This window comes from Uloborus diversus, chromosome 2, assembly GCF_026930045.1.
Source record: "Uloborus diversus isolate 005 chromosome 2, Udiv.v.3.1, whole genome shotgun sequence".
Classification (NCBI taxonomy): domain Eukaryota; kingdom Metazoa; phylum Arthropoda; class Arachnida; order Araneae; family Uloboridae; genus Uloborus; species Uloborus diversus.
Window position 1 is genome coordinate 113,964,204 of NC_072732.1, and position 20,005 is coordinate 113,984,208.

The window sequence follows — 20,005 nt, forward strand, 5'->3', positions numbered from 1 at the left end:
CAGCAAGTCATTAAGCCTATATAGCTATTTCTGTCTCTATCTCTTCAATCCTCTTTTTCTTTTTACGTAAGCCGGCAATCGGTGGAGGCTTAAAAGTCTTAATGACATCTTCATATCTCGGAGCCTCCAGTTCTGGAAGAAAGCGTTTTGGCGATTCTTGGTAAAAACACTTGCTAAGCTCCATCTCTTGACGAGAAAACTCCGACTCCATCTCTTTGACGAAACATTCCGGTGGTTCGAATTCCTCTAGGAGATATTTTGGAGCTTCTAATTCTTTAATCAAGTACTTAGAAACATCCAGTTCTTTCAAAAAGAACTTAGGAACTTCTACTTCCTTGATGAAGCAGTTCGGGACCTCGGTCTTTTGGACGACACTTTTGGAGGGTCCCTCCTCTTTCGGGAATTGTCAGGAGTATTCGTGCACCTTTCCATAGGGGAGGGTCTGTCGCTGAGCGAGTCGTCTGCGGAGCTCTCGAGCACGAACGCAAGTGCAGATGGTGACAACCAGAGACACGAGGAGGACACCCAACAAGATGCCGATGATGATGACCATGCGAGCCGAATTCAAGCAGAACATATCATCCGGGCGTGGTGCTAAGAAAAAAAATATTAAAAAATATTGAATATCTGTGATGATGTACTTCCTGAATCATGTATACGTTACTGAGAAAGACTGAAACCTGGTAAATGTCGACATTCACTGGTGAATGACGAAATTCACTTATTAAAGACATTGGCGAATCACCGGTGAATCTTGCCATTCTCCGATTTCGGTCTTTCACTGTAACATGTATAAACCACGGCGAGATCTGTAAATAAAAATACCAAAATGCTTTCACAAAGTAATTAATAGTGCTTAAGTGTAATTCGAATAGTAATTCAGACATGATATAAATGAATTGGAAATGCATTTATTGGACATTCTCTTTATAGATTCCCTTATGTGCATGGTTCAGAGAATAATAATTGGTGTATGGATTACCATATTGATTTTGTGGGGAGTTCCGGAACGTGAATACCCCACAGCCGATAAAAAGAAACAAATCATAATTACTCGGAAAGATTTATTGCAAAAGATTCAGCAATATTTTAGCTACCTCTCAACACTAGAACCAAAGGAGTTGTTACACTTGTGGATGCAAGTGTAACAACTTGTGCTTGTCTTGTGTGAGTCTTGTGTTCAAGTCCCATACTTGAGGATAAGATTTTGCAGTCCGGTGTCATAAAAGTGTCGCCAATGAGTAGAGTCACCGTGTCACATCTAAATCTTCTTCTGTGGATAGGGATACCCGGACATGAATTTCTCCAGATACAAGAACAGATGGAAATTACTGAAAGCACAAGCTGAACTGTCTAATACGGGGGTTTAGGAGGGATTTTAACTGCCCCCCCCCCCGCGCAATCAATGTATTTGCATGTAGGTGGACGTGATTCTTGTTATTTTTTGGCATAATTTACAATCAGTTCATCCCCTTTGCCCCCTCGTTTTTTTTTATTTAATACGCCATCTCTTTGCACATATTCAACAATGTTAAAACCCTTTGCACCCTCTAGAAAATTCGAAATGCCGGGCCTGTATACATATCGTCGCATCAGAGCAACAGTAGGATATTTTAGTGTTATTCCTGGGATTAGATGTCTTACTGTTGCTCTGAAGTGAAGATATGCAGAGATTGACAAAAATTGTAAAATCCTCCAGGAAAAACTTATTAGCTCCGGACAAATTTATTTTCAAATTTCAAAGAAACATGCAGAGCATCAAGACACTTGCTCTTAAACAATTAGTCGCCAAGGCATTTTTTAGACGCCTAGGTGACATGGCGTCAGGATTCGTCGGACCTTGTGTATATTACTATAGCTTAAAAAACAGAAAAACATCTAACTGGCTAGCAACTGATATTCTGGTATTTTCAATTCAAAAATGTACTATCCGAGGACCAGCAATTAACGAAGAACTCAAGTGGCGAAGAATGAAAAGAAGGTTGTAGCCTAAAGCCACTAGAAGACGGCAGAAGTGTTTCGAGCATGTAAAAATAGAAATAGTGATTTTACGAATTTCTTCCTTAGAATGTTTGTTAGATTTGGCTTCCCCACATTACTTTCGAAACAAACGAAAGTAGTGTTCCGTAGCATTATTTTGTACCAAATATGAACTAATCATAATTAATGTCTCAAAAGTTCTTTCAAATGATTCTAGTTTCGTAGTGAAATTTTAATCAAGCAAGTACAGGGTGACAAGAAATAACTTAACCCACATAATACACCATAAGTTTAATGCTGATGAAAATATTACGACTAAACTCCAAAGTGAATATGAATACACTATTTTGTCTAACATATTTACAAGTTTTAAAAGTGGCTACTTTTAAGATTAATACAGAGCTTTAATCGTGTTACAAAATTTTTGGCTCTGGGCCGCAACTCACTTACCGATATTTTATCCAACTCCTTGCATAAGGATTTCTTTAGGGATGCAAAAGTTTTGTGAAGTTTACAACACAACCTTGTCTCCAAGACCTTCTTGCATTGTTAAACGGTGTCAACGACCCCAACCTAATGGTTTGGGGTGAGATAGAGGGGAAATATCACTTGTTTCTTGTTGATCAGGGGATAAAATTAGTCAAGAAACATATCGCAAACACATTTTGGAAGATAATGTCTTGGTTGCAATAGTTCTTTGGAAGCAAAAGATGAACCTTATAACAGAATTCCACACCTGCACACATAGCTAAGGCACTCGAGGTTGGTGCAAACACATTTTCCGGACTTCATCGGAGCTCAAGAATGGTCAACGTATTCCCCAGATTTGAACCCAATCTATTATTCTGCTTGATCCATCGTGGAGACAAGGGTGTGTGCTAAACCTCATAAAACTTTGGCATCCAAAGAAAAGAAATCCTTATGCAAGGCATGGGATAAAATATCAATAAGTGAGTTGCGGCCCAGAGCAGAAAACTTTGACACGTTTAAAGCTCTGTATCAATCCTAAAGGTAGTCACTTAGAAAATTTTAAATATACGTAGACGAAATAATGTATTCATATTTGTTTTGAAGTTTGGTCGTAATATTTTCATTAGCGTTAAAGTTATAATATATTATGTGTGTCTAAGTTATTTCTTGTCACCCTGTATATAAGTCAGTGCCCCCCGTGTGTGGTGACCGTACTTATATTGCTTTAAAATTTGAGATAGGTTTTAACAAAAGCATTGCTTAACAATGATCGTGATCAACAATGATATTTACAATTGAAGGTTCACCTACATTTTAGCATAAAATTAGTTAAAAACAGATATAATTCGCTCTCTAATTTCCTTGGAACATTGGAACAAATTTTAATCTGATGCAGAAAAATTAATGGTTTCTACATAAACATATTTCCAACTTTTGTGATCATTTTTTTGTCATCAAATGAGAAAATTCTTGCAAAATGTTGATTAAAGTTAGAATAACTAATCATTATTAGCGAATAAATTTGACTATAAATAAGTTTTATTTTTAATATAGAATACTGCATTCCCATCGGGTCTTAGGTTGCATGCGAAATTTCAAAAGAATCCGACCAGAGGAAGTGGGTGAAAATTGAGCTGCAAGATTTGAGCTAGATATAAATATACATTTGAACTGAATGAAAAACTATTGATGAATAACAAGGTAGACATTTTCAGGATAAGAAATGGAATGAAGTTTATTAATAAGTTTTTACAGACTGATTTAACTTGTAGCCAAATCAATCACCAACTTGAACAAAACAAAGGTCGTTGTTAGAGCTATTCAGATCTGTTGTGAGTTTCATTTAGTGTCATTTCCTGTTCTCTTAATAAAAAATCTGTATAACATGAAGCATTAACCGATGCGTATACATTTTCCCCCTCGTCCATCAGAAGCAATCCAGTCATGCGTGAACAGCCACGCGTGACGAATGCTCATCAACGGGAGAATCTAATTGGGAGAAAGTGACTAGATGTTGTAATGATGACAGTTAATTTCTCATAGCTATGAAAATTAACCGTCGGAGACCTGAATTTTACACTGAAAATGCAACATCCTTTTTCCAACCCCATTTTCTATGAGCATTATGCATAAAAACTAAATGTATATCTTTTTATTAATAATAAAGCTTACAGTTTGTCCGAATCTTTGTGACGCGAATAGCGCCTAAACCGTTCGGTCGATTTTCATGAAATTTGGTACAAAATTAGTTTGTAGCATGAGGGTGTGCACTAGGGTGGAGATAAAAATCAAAATCGGATAAATTAACGCATTATTAAACCACGTTCATAGTGCGGAAAAGTTGCTTTTTGTAAAGATATTTAGTCACGCAAAAGGATTTCGACAGAAAAAAATATCTTGAGGGTTCGCCCACGCCTTGAAGTTGACCATTATTGCATAAAAACTGGGAAAAGTTACAATAATATCATAAAATGAAAATTTGATAAATTTTGTGTAATATCACTTAAGACTAGGACCGCATGTGATCATTTTAATAATGAACTATATTTTAAAGTTCCACACATGCTTTGAATTTGGCCAATATGACCTCAAAACTGACCAACACCGTAGGGCTCTGTACTTTGAGAAAAAGTATCAGAAGTCATTATTTGTAAAAATGTGTTTAACTATTCCTTACATAAATATCGAAAAAAAAAAGTTATAAGAGCATTTCTTACATATAGAAAGAAAAAGTTGATTTTCTCCTTAGCTCATAACAAAATTGAAAGTTTATATGCGATATGTATAGTTCGGCTGGCGAGTCGGACTTATTATCTTGACTCCTACCAATGCTTGGCCTTAGTGATGCATTGTGGGGTAATATTTCTGGAGTCTAACCTGACTTTGAGAAATCCATCTCTCTTGGTTAGACAACAAACTGTGGGTGGGTGACGCTTCTTTGTCTAATTTTAAGCATCGTCTCATTGTTTGAGTATAACGTGAGGTTTTGTAAATCATACAATTCAGTAGGTACGCCATCAAGTACCATTTCTTTCAAAGTTTTATATGAAATTCCCATTTTAGGTGGAGGATTTGAGTTTCCACACTCAAGTCCCCCCCCCCCCCTATCAATGAGCTCAAGGTAGTCTCTCAGAATTGAAATCTGGAGTTATAAATTTTTGTTGTCCAATCAAATTCATCAACTTTGCCATCGTCCTCCGACGGAAACCATGTTCTTGAATCACGTCATCAACAATATTGTAGTTCTGTACACTGGATACTTTGAGAAATCTAAAAAATACAACACTGGAGAATGCAGACGATCGTCATCAGATAACTTGGTTTGCGTCAGATTACGAAGACAAATTCGAAAAATTCAACTGGACATTGAAAATTTACAATTACAGATTTCAATTTCGAAGCTGAGAGACTACCATGAACTCATCGATAAGCAGAAGTGGGAAAACTTGACTCCACCTTTCCGAAATGGAAATTTCAGATAAAACTTTAAAAGAAATGGTGCTTGATAGCGTACCCACTGAATTTTACTCACTGCGTTTTCACAAGTGTCACGAGCACGCAAACAACGTTTAAGCGAAGCTCGACCTTCACTGTGCCAGAGCTTCGACGCGACTGCGGGCAGATTGCTAGCACTGATCCCCCAGTGGAGACCCCACTACGAGCGACTGAGGAGCCGCTCGGCGGCCAGTCTCATTACTTATCTACCGCACCCTGTAAACGAGTTCCAGAGTAAGAATTTTAAATTCTCTTTTGGTATCAGTGAATTATTCTGATTCACGGTCGCGGATTTTTAGCAATCACGAATAATCTGTTGTGAAAGGCAAATGACAGAAATAAGTTTTTGAGATACAGTAGAACTTTAATTATCTGAACTCCTACTATCCGAATCACTGATTATAGGAATCAGTTTTAAATAGTAAATTAAGACAGAAAGGTATTGCGATTTGCAAAATGATTTTGTCTCTGCGCTATTTCCCTTCGCGAAGTCAGTCCAACAGTTTACTTTTTTCACCCAGATATTCAGCAAACAATAACTTTCAGTTCAAGTAGGGTACGTACATACTGTACTAATGTTAGTACACTTCTGAATGCGCTTAACATGTAAAAGGGTTACTTTTTCATTTGATTAATTAAAAGCTCTTTTTTTCGATATTTTTTTTGCCTCATTTTCAAAAAAAAACAAAAAAAAAAAAAACAGTAATTAACTAAAATTTGCCTTTTTTTCTTTTTAGAAATATCCACTTATCCGAGTTTTTGATACTCCGAATAGCATCCGATATCGGATAATTAGAGTTCTACTGTATTTGAAGATACGCGTTTTGAAATTCATACTAAAAGTTGGGAAATGCTGCTGTCTGATGATTTTTCCGTGCTTAATTTTCAGCAAAAACCAAATAACCAAGCTTGTAAATAATGCATTAGTACAATAGATGACAAAATTGCAAAAAAATTTTTTTGCAAATAGTGTCCTTTACCTTGTCATGGTAAGATTGATCATTAATATCACTCTAACGAAAGCCTGATGCCTCTCTTTCGTTTGACGTTGGCATCCACTTTGGCACTGGTTGCTTAAAATCACGTGACTATTTGCAATTTCTTTGAATATCTAATACAAAAAAATAATCATACAACTTTCATATAAAAATTAGTTAAGTCACTACTTACTCGCAGGTTCTTTCACACTCGCAGCACTTGTGGTGTGAGTCTTTTTCTCGACATGGGGAGTTCTCACTTCAACCGAGTTGAAAACTCCCATCTCTCGTAAGATAGTGTTCCGAGAAGAGGTTCTCGTGGATCTTGACCGTCCTCGTGTGCTCCAGCGAGATTTGGAACAACTCTCCTAGTTTCAAGAATTTAAAGAAAAGAAAAAAATCAAATTCATAGGCAGAATTTAGGCCCAAACCAAACCCTGTGGTACGCCAAGCCCTACTGTGCCCAACTCAGTTTTTTGACCAGGGGGAGCTCTGGGCTGCAGGACAGATGTTCCGGTTGGATGATTAGCCTAAGGCAGAACACCCAGTGTTTGGTTCCCAAGCACGCTTGGTACTCATTTTATTGACCCACTGAAGGGATGAACGGCTGAGTCAACTATGCCCAACCCGGGCCGGTGGTGTGGGTGCGCGAAGCGCTACTACTGTGTCACTGAGCTTCGAATTTAGGCCCACATTTTAAAATTTACTGGAGAAGATGGGGGTGCAAAAAAGGGTATACACGCAATAAATTTCAATGGGGAAAAGCTACAAAAGGTATAGTTTTATAAAAATTGCAGTTGATTCTCTATTTAACGACTTTTAAGGGACCACGATAAATCGTTCTTAAGTAGAATGCGTCCTTAAATAGGGTAGTTCTAAAGCTTTAGTGAAGTGTTCGATACTGTGAAAAATCGTCTTCAAACAGAGAAAGTCGTTAAATAGAGAATCGTCAAATAAAGAACCAACTGTAGTTAACACTTAACCCAGTAGAACTCGCGTAAACCTAAGGCGGTAGCTAAGTGGTGGGATGATGCGGAGATAAGTAGAACTCTCGTTCAAAACAGCACACAAAAGCTCGCGCGGGGTACCTGTATGACCACCATTTATTAATTTTCGCTTAATGCAATTAGTACAAATAAATTTTAACAAAAATTGTCAATTGGTAAAATAGATATTTTTGCACATAAAAAACAACTCGAGGCTTTAAATTGATTACTGTAACACGTTTCCAAGAAACACTTCATTTCAATAAAAAAAAGAGAACGAATTAAAGAAAAACACTGAAAAGACACATACCCATATTAAATTTCACATTTATTTAATGAACCCTGCAAGTGAGCCCTGCTAATAAATTGTTCACATTTAACACAAGATATCTAGGTTTTCTGGATTTGGTCTATTGCAAATCTCCTTCCAAAAAATGAATGCGGATTTTCAACAACTAAAAAACACAAACTAGGGTAACGGCACCAGAAACAGAAATGCTTAAGACGTCGCTCTCAGGTTAATTCAATTTTCTGAGCCCTTTATTGTATTTAGACTTTTAAAAAACTATTTTCCTCTCATGCAAGTATATCTCATCTAACGTTTGGGTGCTTCTGGATCCTCTAAATTAGTTAATTCTATTTTTTTTTTTTTTTTTTTTTTTTTTTGCTCAATTTTGAAAAATAGGTCCAACTCCCAGTAACAGACACCGACAATGCTGATGAAACCCAGTAACAGATAGGATGAGGAAAGGATGTCTGTTGGACAGAATTCCCCTTTTCTCTTCAAAATGTGCAAAAGTTCTTTATTTTTCGAACTGAACCTTATTGAATTCGAATGAACATGAAACACTTCCAGACCTCGTGGTGGCTGTGCATAACTTCCACCACTGTTTTGTAAATACCAACTGACTCATAAAAAAAAATTCACTGTGATAAACACTAGATGGTTGCACCCTATTCATGGGTCGCAGCTACATCAGTTTTACCCGCCTAAAGTTCTTATTATTTGAATCCAAACTTACGACAGTCTGTTACTGAACCCTTTTATTTCTGGTGCCGTTACCCTACCGGCAGGTGCTCTTCAAAGAAAACATTTGGAAATTAAGACGCTGAAGTGTGGGTTCATATCTGTAGAATTTCACACTCGAGAATAGAAGGTTTTAAGTGACCGGAGTTACTTAGGACCCCACTGGAGTTTTCCCCGGTTAACATCGATTCCTAAAAAAAGTGATTGTGGTTATTGTTAAAATTTCTCACCAGTGGGCAAGTGGAGTTGCAAATCAACACTCTGCACTGCAAATGCAGATTCTCCCTTTCCGGGAACTTGAAAGCGGGAAAAGTAGTATGAATCATTTTGATGCCGGTCTTGCTGTTGGTTTTCTCTTGAAGAGGTGGAAATATTGCAGCATCAACAGTGCATCTGAAAGAAGTTTATGCTATTGTAACTAGTAGCACTTTTACATCAGGTAATCTTGAAATAATGACTCGGTTCTTTTGAAAACACAGGAAATGTATTTACAATTTCTACAAATAATGTCTGTAGATCGCTAAAGTATTATCCAAATATCAATCTCGATCGCGTTATCTGTTAGGCTCGAAATGCCTCCAAATACGCCAAACTTGGCGATATCTGGCAATTGCTCTCCAAATTTGACTCTAAAAATTAGTCGCCAAACATAAGGCCTACTTGGGGGATGTCTCGTAAATTTCTTGCCAACCTATAGACTCCTATGTTTTAATGGACAAAACAGAGGAAAATATACACAAGTAAAACATCAAAAGTAAGGTAATTTTAAATGAAATAAACGCAATATTTAGCAAGATTACAACAAATTAAACACTTAAAAACATAAAAGAAAGTTACAAAAACGTACAAAATTTGTAGCCATATGTAGGTATAAATCTATAGGTTTAAGTTTAAAATTTCTGTCTTGTCAAGATTCATCAAAAATGGCCTGTCGGTGCAAAGAGTACGGGCCGAGCTGGTTGAGTTCGGACTTTATGTGTGTAACGTATGAGAAAACAAGCTTTATAAAATTCATAATTATTCGTAAGAAACTGAGAATAATTAGATTGTGCATTTATCTGTTCTATTAAAGGATGTAAAATAACATAACATTAACAGAAGCTTGTTTTTTTTTTTTTTTTTGATGCAGAGCTAATGAAAAAGTACTTTGAAAAGAAAGAATAGGGTAAAAATGTTACACATGTTACGTTGGAATTTCCCAGATACGATGTAACAAAATAAAAGCGAGTTTCGCCATACACTATTTCTGTATTTTTTTTCCTGTGCACTGATGAATGAGTCATCCGAAACTGAAAACATGGTCATGCAATATTTTTGCAAGTATTTGACTTACCTTTTTGATTGAACTTAAATTCGGGCAATAATGCTAAATTGCGTTTAGATTTAGATATTTCAAGCAGTATTTAAGACATAAAGTGTTGCAAAAATAAACAAATAAATAAGTACATAAATGCATTTTTGCGATAAAACTTGAAATGATAAAAAAATATATTCATCATAAAATATTAAGCATAAATTTTTTGATGTAAAACATTTTACCCGTTGGAATCACTAAGCAATTGTTCATTTTCAGCAGTCCCATCGCTTGCAACACAATCAATGACCTTTGCTTCAACACCATCTGCGGAAAATAGTAGAAGATGAGTAGGAGAGATATAAAGAAAACTTAAAAGCAATGTTGTTTTTTTCCAAGCAATAAGGTTTACCTGGTTTTTACTTTTAACGAATAATGATATTTCTCTGGGTTTCAACTACCTTTTGTCATGCAGTGTTCAAATAAATTATTTTTGGAGCAAAATATCTGGAGAAGATATAGTGGATGTCAAGAATATTTTCATCTGGTTTGTAACAAAGCGAGCAAAACAAAGGGAAATCAGGTGGTGCTATGTCGGGAGAATAGAATGGGTGAGCCAACCCACTAAAATTGATAATTTTTTTCCTGAGTTCGTCTTGAATGATGTATTCTTTCATAGTCATGTTTCAGAATCACGCCTTTTCTATTGAAATTCATTGGAATATACTATTGCACTCTCTTCCCTTTGTACCGATCGCTACAACACCTTTCTGAGTGACAAAAAACTTGAAGAAAATTAGACTTATATCCAAAATGACAACTCCAGATTCTTTTACCCAAAACCAGATGGTTTTGATGATACGAGATAGGAAATTTTCACGCTATGTGAAAAAAGGATGTTGATAATACAGGTAGTTACAGCATTGATTAAAAATTTAAATAAAAAAAAATAGCAAAAATTATTTGCTTGAAAAACACGAGACTACATTCCGGTACCCCTAATATTTTGTAGCAACAGCGAATATGTACTATTTTAAATTTAATTTCGATATTTAAGGAACCAAGTATTCATTACAAAGTTGTACATTTTGATTTCTGAATGGGGTTGTTTCCATCAGTCAAAAGTACTTCTTTAAGTCACTGAAGTTGATAGAATGAGCAAAAAAAAAAAAAAAAAAACATGGAGCGAGAAAAAAACTTTTATTTCAAAACGTTTATTTTTTAATGAATTTTTCAAAATGTCCAATTTTTCAAACAAGGCGTTGTCTTTATGATGTCAGAAATGATGAATTTTGGCATGCTACTCTACTGGCGCGCTGAATGCTTACGCTTGCTGTCTACCGCGTTTCCAGATTATGATAATTAAGAAGCAAATTAAATATTGCGCTCTACGCCATATCAACCATATGGTTGCCAGTATGTACATGTAAGTAAAGAAGTAAATTAAATATTGCGTTCTGCGCTGATTGACATCAGTGAATGGCATTTCATCACTTCTGATGTCATGTGCAGATGCGTAAAGAATGAAATTGAATCTGCGCACCGATCAAAATAGTTGTTAAACATATTAAACTTTGTCAAATTATTCTTAAAATGGTCAAATCCTATGTTTTTAAGCATAGGGTCTGGTGGGGGAAAGTGGTCAATGGGGTAAAGTGGTCATTTGTCAGATAAATGGCTATAGCTTGGAAATAAATGTTCGAATGAACGTGAAAATTTTATTTTAGGATAGGGCAGGTAGAAACTACATTTTGAATACAAAATTTCACATCTGGCAAAATTTTATTTGGTAAAATAAAATACTTTGTGTGAATATGAAAAATTTCAAAATCTGAACACCTCTTTTAACTTTCTTGGAAAATTTTGTTTGGTAGAATTATGAACAGATTGACTGCACAGGAAGCTTCCTACATGTCTCAAGAACTCTTACTCATTAGCAGTTAACTGAATATATTTTGGTTAATTTTTCAGAACAATTTAAGTAAGATGGGGTAAAGTGGTCATAATATTAGGCTTAACGAATATTGTCCTTCTAACGTCACGTAATCTTTAAATATGAGGCAGACACAAATGAAATATTGATTTTACTTAATATGTATTGTTTTTACAGTAAACACGGTTAAATATACGAGTATATGCGTATGCATGTGCATATACTCGTGTAGGCACGTATACATACGCATTCACATAAATGCACCAATAAACGCATAGTATATGGGTATCTGCAAGTATTTTTTCTCTATAAAGGCATACGTTCGACTATACACGTATATACCCGCTTATACTCGTATATATACGAACACTTATTTTCTCAGGTAGACACGTATATATGCGTACGTACTCGTAACTCGAGTAGACACTTACACACAAGCATATGATATACACGTACACAGGGTAAGATTAAACTCTTGGGTAAATTCTTAAAAGATGTAAGAAGGGAGTAGAAGAAACAAGAATCATAAGAAACATATGGTCACAAACACAACGCTGACGCGGTACATGCACGCAAAGCCAGAAACTGAGGGATGCAAAACAGGTCACAAATTTATTACACAAAGACAATTTTACACAACATTTTAGATCTTAAGAAAGTGTTAAAGTTATTGATGAACATTGTGGCCGGTTGCTGTAATACATGCGTCGTAATCACAAAACACTCTCTGTTGCAATAATGAGACTTTTGAAAAACTTTTATCAGTCGCTGTGCCTTTGTTGCGATGCGTGGATTAGAGCTACTACAGGCCGTAACTTTAACATCTGCTCTAAATATTTCTTAAGAACTAAAATGTTGGTTAAAATCATCTTTTTTCTTCCAATTGGGCTGTACAAGAGACCCACCTGAAGAGGCGTCTGGGCCATAACCAGACCCAGTGCGCTTCCCTACAATCATACAATGCATCAGTTTTTTATGTGTCACCATTAAGGCGCTGATGCATATGACACAGTAGTTTTTTTGACGCCCAGTTTCCACCAGGTGGAGGCACCTGGGCTCTTTTTGATGCGACATTGCACTAGGAATTTAATTTTTTCCTAGGGAGTTCTAAGCCAAACGTACAAAAGTTCTAAGCCCTAGGGATCTTTTACATGCCGCATAATCATACGACATGTGCGTTGATGATTTTCTTCATGTTGAAAATCCACCTACCGGCATCCCCAGTTCAGAACCCAGGTCCACAGACCTGCAAGGCGAGCGCCTAACCATCACGCCACCAGCCGGTCAGGTAAATCATGTTTGTGTAACAAATTTGTGGCCTGTTTTGCATCCATCAGTTTCTGGCTCAGTGTGCATGTAGCGCGTCAGCGACCATAATTTCATTATGATTCTTTGCTTTGTATCCTCCCCTCTCACACACCCCTTTGGTTTTTGCCCCATGGATTCACTCTGTAAGCATAAATGTATATTAGGGGATATACCTGTGTATACATACATGTACTGATATAAACGTAAATGTACGTATATACGTCTATACTGGTACATAATCGTGTTTGCACGTAAACATACGTGTATATTCGTTGCTTCCATATATATGTACGTGAGTAGACATGTACGAACACGCACTGGATATATCCACGAAATAACTCGTGTATACCCGTAAATGTATGTATGTATGTATACCTATATATGCGTATATGTGTCCACTATTCACGCATATACTCAGGTATGCATGTATATACTCAAGAAATAAATGCATACACGCATATGATGTTCGTTTATACGCGTATATACTTGTATATACACGTGACACGTATGTACTCGTTTAGACACGTATACTGCAGGTAATCACGTATAAATGCTTATGTATACCCGCATATACTCGTGCATATACTTGTAACTGTAATCGACTATAATCGAAATATACAAATATTACGGTTATTTATAACGGTTTTGCATCTATTTTAAACTGTGACCACTTTACCCCATGCTATGACCACTTTCCCCCACCCCATGGGGTAAAGTGGTCATAAATACATAGGGAAATGAAAGTGTTATAAAACTACTTAAAACAATATTTTTTCCCTTGAAATTTGATGTACCGTGTTCTTTAATAATGCAATGTAAAATAACAACAAAAAAAGTTGTAGTGTTTAAAGAATTTATTGTACTTATTATCCACCTAAGTTGAAAACCTACGATTTTATGACCACTTTACCCCACCAGACCCTACTCTTTCAGAAAAAAAAAAACACTCTTAAAGTTTTGTGTTATATTTTATGTATTGTGTTATATTTATTTTATTGTGTTAAATTTTATTTATTGTATTATACCCCATTGTGATATATTTTGAGATCTGTTAGTAAATCCTGATAAGGACACGTTTTATATCAAAACTTACTTGAATGTCTAACCTTTACAAGCATGGTGACTTCTTCCCCCACATTGACGTGTTCTGTAATAGGAAGCGCTGCTGGCATACGCCCGCGAAGGATGTCCATCCAACTGTCGAACTGATGAAAAGGAGCCTGAAAATATGAAAACCAAAAATTCATATACAGTGGCTCCCAAAAGTGTTCGTACACTTTGAAATTTTTTAGTAAAACCAAAATAACTCGAAACTGAATTCGAATATGAACTCCAATATTTTTTTCACATCATTCCTATGTCATTCTAAATACAACCCATTGGTTTTTTTCAAAATATTGACAGATCTTCTTTCTGAAATGGGTCAGAAAACGAAGAGACAGAGAAATAACTCGCCACAAAAGTCATCGTACACTCAAATATTTTCGAATAAATTCATGATTAAAATTATTATATGCCGTTTTATTAATATTTTTGCATTGTGTTGACCCTTATAAGTCATTTGGCTTTAATTTTTTTTTAAATTTATTCTTTAATATTGTGCTTATTACTGTAAAATAGCTGGTATTCGTAAAAAACCGCAAACAACATTCAAAATTTGAATTGTTTTTCCCACAGTAGGGTTAAATTGGTTTGAAATGTCTCTAAATTAGTTAATTTTATTTGTTTCTATAGTAAAGTGCTTGATAAAATGCTTTAAAGAAAGGAATCGGACCGAAAACAAGGAAAGAAAAGGTCAACCGGCAAAATTGAGAAAACGTGATCGGAGATTTAAAGTTAAAAAAAAATATGAAAATACACATTTGAGTGCTGTAAAAGTTTCTGCAGTGTTAAATGAAACATTTTACATTTAATTTACACCTAAAATTGTTCGCCAAGTTCTCTGGTTAGCTGGATTAAATGCGACCTTTTCCCGCAAAAATTTTCTTGGTCATGCGAAAAACAGAAAGCTTACGTTTTTCGTCGCAAAATCAATGATAAATAAGTAAAAAATTTTAGAATCACGTCTTACTTACAGATAAAAAGTAATTGAACATTTTTGGTTAAATTGTTGTATAACTGTAAGAAGAAGAAAAAATTAAGAACTTAATCTTAAGAACTTGTTTGAATCGGTTATCAGGACGGTATAGAGGTGTTCTAGTGTGAGGGTGCATATCAGCACCAGGACTTGGTAGTTTAATTTTTTGATGAAATAATGAAGCATGCTGTTCATTTAAATATTTTAAAAACCAATTTTGAACTCTTAGCGAAAATTTGGTTATTGGAAATAACTTTGTTTTTTATCAAGATAACTATAAGAAGCACACGGTTTTCAACGTTTGCGTCTAGTGCCTCGAAAATTGTCCTAAAGTTTAGAAAATACCCCCTCAATCTCCAGATTTTAACTTAATGTAACGTATTTAGAGATATCTGGAGGGTAGATTACGAAAATAGGGCTTTAAAACGAAAATAGAGCTAGAAACAGTAAGACTCGAAGTGTGGTTGAACACTTATTCAGAAATTACGCAAAAAAAAAAAAAAAAGAAAAAGAAAGAAAAAGAATGAAATGTATTCCCAGACGTTTAAAAGGTGTTATGAATACCGTATGATATTCTACTAATTAATAACTTAATCAAAAGTTAGATTATTCAAAAATATATATAGATATTTTATAAAGTGTACGAAGACTTTTGTATGATAAAAATTCCGGCACTTTTTGGTTTTTGATTTTTTAAAAATTAAGTTTTAATATTTTTTAAAAACTTGTCATGTAGTTTTGTTAAAAATTGATCATAGATCTTATAATTAAATACCTATTCCGAAATATTAATTCTAACCAATGGATTGGGGGCTATTTCGTTGAAAGTCGTAGGTGTACGAAGACTTTTGGGAGCCACTGTACGTATTATTTCAGCGTAAATTTTATTTCGGTTTTTCTCTTTTTTTTATGCTTATTACACTGTTAAAAATTCAGGAAACTTTTGTGACTGTAAAATAGAGTGTTAACAGTACAGAAAATATTTACAGTTAATTGTACTGAAAGAAATAAACAGCGCCAATTGATACAACACGTGACTTACTGTGCGAAACACATAACACTATTTCCCCTCATTCCACGTGTCCCAAGTAGTATGATGGTCAGCAGAGCCGCCCGCCATTACGAAGGTCGCGAAATCAAACCTGCTGCATCGCATTTTGCGGGGGGAGGGGGGTTACCGTAATATTTTACGGTAAAATACGATTTGCGGACTAAGTTACTTGCTACATGGATGCCAGTAACTTTTACCCTAAAATTCCGGGATTTTTTTTAAACGTAAAAATTGAAAGCTACTCTAAATTAGAGAACAAATCTGAGAAGAAAAAAGATTCAAAAAAGAAGATTAATGGAATAATATTCTTTTAATGGAATGGAAAATAAAATGTGAAAAATTACTTCTAGCCGCCTAGCCATCTTCGTTATTCATTTAGCACCACCCCATTTCTAAATTTATGGAGTTTTCAGCCCACCAAATAACAAAAACCTAGACCTCGACCAAATAACACCTGACAGAAACACAATCATTGTAGGTGATTTCAACGCTGCGTCTCCAAACTAGGGCTATACCTACCACAATCAGACTGGAGCAATCGTCGAAAACTTTATTGATAGTAACGCGTCAACTCTTTAATCTACCAAGAAAGACCCCGGCACCTTTATCCATTATTCTGGCAGTTTGACGAACCCAGACTTGGCTATGATTTCAGCTAATATTGTGGATTACTGCAGCAAGGAGGTGTTGGGTGATCCTGGCATCGGCCACAGAATGGTCAAGACGACTGTTAATACCAACTTATCTCAGCCGGCCAAGTCTACTAGGATCGTGTGGAACTTTAAAAAAGCAAATTGGAAAAGTTTTGCTGTAAACTTAGATAATTGTATCAAAATGTCTCCAAGTGTCGCCTCCCCTTACAAAGTTTACTCTGCTTTCCCTTCAGCTATTCAAAAGTGTGCAAAAAAAGAACATCCCTAGAGGAAGAACACACCAATACAAACTTTTCTGGACTTTGAGAGGCAAAGAGAAGCTAGGGATTTTGCAAAATCCAGGGCTGAACACATAACGGGTAAAACCGATTTAAAACGCAAAAATGATGTTATTACTTGGCGAAAAGAAAATCATGAAAAGGAAAGTACTAGAGGCCAAGAGACAAACGTGGACAAGCTTTCTTGCTCATATGGACTACAGAACTGACGGAAAAAGAGCATATCAAATCACGAACTCCCTTAATAATAAAAGAAAACATCCCTCAAATCACCCAATAAAACATCGGAATAGAGAAATTGTCAACCCAGCTGAAATTGCTAGAATTTTCAACATATCCTTTTTGGATCGTTATAAACTAAGTAAAGAGCAAATGAACACTGAGAAAAGTTACCGAAAAGCACCTACACCAAACGAAGTGTGATCAGAGAATCTCTTCACTGCTAACTTTTCAGGGGAGAAATTGCACAAAGCTCTTTCAGAGATAAAGAAAGGCAAACAACCTGGTCCAGACAATATCTTTCCAGAATTCTTAATCCACCTTGGTCAGTATGCACGTATCTATCTTCTATCAATTTGTAACAGGTTTTGGAATGGTAAGTTTAACTTTCCAATTGAGTGGGTAAAGGCAAAAGTCATTCCTGTCCGAGACCTGGAAAACCTCGTGGAGAAATCAAGTCGTATAGACCTATTTCCCTTACTTCTTTGCTTTCTAAAACCTTTGAGAGGAGGCGGAAGATTAAACTCAACTATTTCTTGGACATGTCCACCACAAGCTCAATTCTGAGGTTCGTCCACACAACGTTAAAACTGGCTTTAACCTGAAGAAAAGTGCCCTGGCAGTCTTTGTGGATTTTCAGGGAGCATACGACACAATCTGGATAAGCCTGCTCCTGAAAAAATTACGGGACTTGGGAATTGGTGGAAACATGAACAGCTGGTTTAAAAGATTTCTCTCCCAAAGATGTGTGAAAACTAGATGGATAGAAAACGAATCTCAGTACAAACAAAGCAAAATTGAGCTCCCCCAGGGAGCAGTAACTAGCTTCATCCTGTTCAATATCTGCATAAATGACCTAATCACCAAACTGAAGAATACTGAGGGCATCAATGCATCTATGTTTGCAGACGATCTCGTCATTTGGACCGAGACAAAAAACGCAAGAAACTACCAAGCCCAAAGAGATCTAATTTAAGGCGCTACGAACAAAGCCCTGAAGTCCCTTCATTTATGGTCCTCCGGAAAATAATATAATTATAAACAACTCAAAAACTGTATATCAGTTTTTTTCACTTAGACACGAAAATGCAGACTTTAGTCTCCTAATAGGCAATGATACGTTGCAGAAATCTACTGACACCACATACTTAGGAGTGGTTTTGGACAATATATTCATTTTTAACGTCCATGTGACCTACGTTAAAGAAAGAGTAGAAAAGAGGCTTCCAATGACGAAACGCTTAGCGGGTGTGAAATGGGGATGCTCCCAGTTGGCTCTTAATTGGACTTATAACACCTATATTAAACCTGTCATTAAATACGGGAGTAAAGCTCTGATTACAGTCGCAAAAGACAAGATCGACTCTTTAGAAATTTCTCAAAACAAGGTACTAAGAATGATCTCCGGCGCTGTCAAGACGACGCCTACTCTAGCTATGCAAATCTATACCGGTAACTCTCCCATTGCCTCAGAAATAAAGAAACAAGCAATATGTTCGTATATCAAACTACTTCAAATAGAGCGCACCGGATTAAATACACTCTCCCTGTAACACTAAAAACTCAGGTGTCTCGAATTGATGCCTGCAGCGGACTTTTGCGAGACATGTATTCAGATTACCTTATAGAGAGCGGTAACGGTCAACCACCTCCACTTCACAGACATCAAGAGTCATTTACAGATTAACAATCAAGATAAAAAGGACATCCCAGACACCATTCTAAGAGCAAACGCATTGTGTATGCTCCACGAGCAATACCCTGAAAATGAATGGCTGAGTGTTTTCATTGACGGCTCAATTTAGTATAACAAAGCTGGCGCTGGTGTATATAGTAATCTTTTCTCCGTCCAAAAACCTGTTGATTCTCTCAAATAAAACTTTGATGCAGAGATCCACGCCATTTTCCTGGCACTCCATAATTTTCAATCTAGACGAAACGACTTCTCCAAAGCTGTAATCTCTGTGGGTTCCAGAGCAGCTATTCAGGCAGTTACAAAGATCCAAATCACCGAATCAAATATCATCTTAGAAATTAAACGTGATTCTTCTAAGAGCTGCAAACAAGACCATTAACTTCCAGTGGGTTCCCTCACACGTGAGCATCCATGGAAACGAAATGGCTGACTCCCTGGCCAAGCAAGGTTCTTTAAATCGCCAAGCGAACTGTCCCATTCTCAGTGAGTCCCTTACTCGTTTCTGCAAAAGCCAAATTTAAGACCAACTTACGGCCATAAACAAAGCCAACTCGAACGGCAAACCTTGGGCCGAAATTCAAGAGATGTGGAGGACTTACAGTAATAAACCTCGAGCGAAAGCTGTGGCCCTTTTTAGGCTCTCTATAGGCCATGATTGCATGACTGAGCTCCTACACAAGATAGCTTAACATCTAGTACCTGTCTAAATTGCGGTTCTGGCAACATGAATGCTACTCATATCCTCTCCTGCTCAAAACTTGACCGGATTGATCAAAAACAAAATTTACTCGGAAAGCTTTATTGGTCTGCGCGATCAGTCATGGACTCCCTGAAATGACTTTCTCTTTATTTCTGTTACAATTGTGAAATCCTCTAATTTAGATTTCTTTTTGATTTTAAATTGTTACTTTTGTTATATGTTCAATTGTTTTTTGTAATTTTTTTTCCTGTTCTTGGCTGCTTTTTAAATGGATTAATACCCTTCTGAGTAAAGCCATATGTAACAATAAATTACTTCTAACTAGTCCAGTAGAAGTAGCAAGTTAGAATTAATCAAGAGT

At 36.1% G+C, this 20,005-nt stretch overlaps 1 protein-coding gene across 1 annotated transcript; it reads right to left on the reverse strand.

Annotated features, from left to right (window-relative positions):
* Positions 1-369: 369 nt before the first annotated feature.
* Positions 370-14,141, reverse strand: LOC129217423 (uncharacterized). Its single transcript, XM_054851722.1, has 5 exons — positions 14,064-14,141; positions 9,975-10,056; positions 8,666-8,828; positions 6,616-6,790; positions 370-594 (listed from the first exon to the last, which is right to left on the reverse strand). The coding sequence occupies exons 1-5, from the start codon at positions 14,086-14,088 to the stop codon at positions 407-409; spliced, it is 633 nt and encodes a 210-aa protein (XP_054707697.1). The 5' UTR covers positions 14,089-14,141; the 3' UTR covers positions 370-406.
* Positions 14,142-20,005: the final 5,864 nt, after the last annotated feature.

Excerpts from the sequence above, each read along its gene's own strand:
- LOC129217423 (XM_054851722.1), bottom strand. The coding sequence starts at position 14,088 with ATGCTTGTAAAGGTTAGACATTCAA. Across the intron at positions 8,829-9,974 it reads TTGCTTAGTGATTCCAACGG|ATGCACTGTTGATGCTGCAA; the intron begins GTAAAATGTTTT and ends AACTTCTTTCAG. Across the intron at positions 6,791-8,665 it reads GCAACTCCACTTGCCCACTG|GAGAGTTGTTCCAAATCTCG; the intron begins GTGAGAAATTTT and ends TCTTGAAACTAG.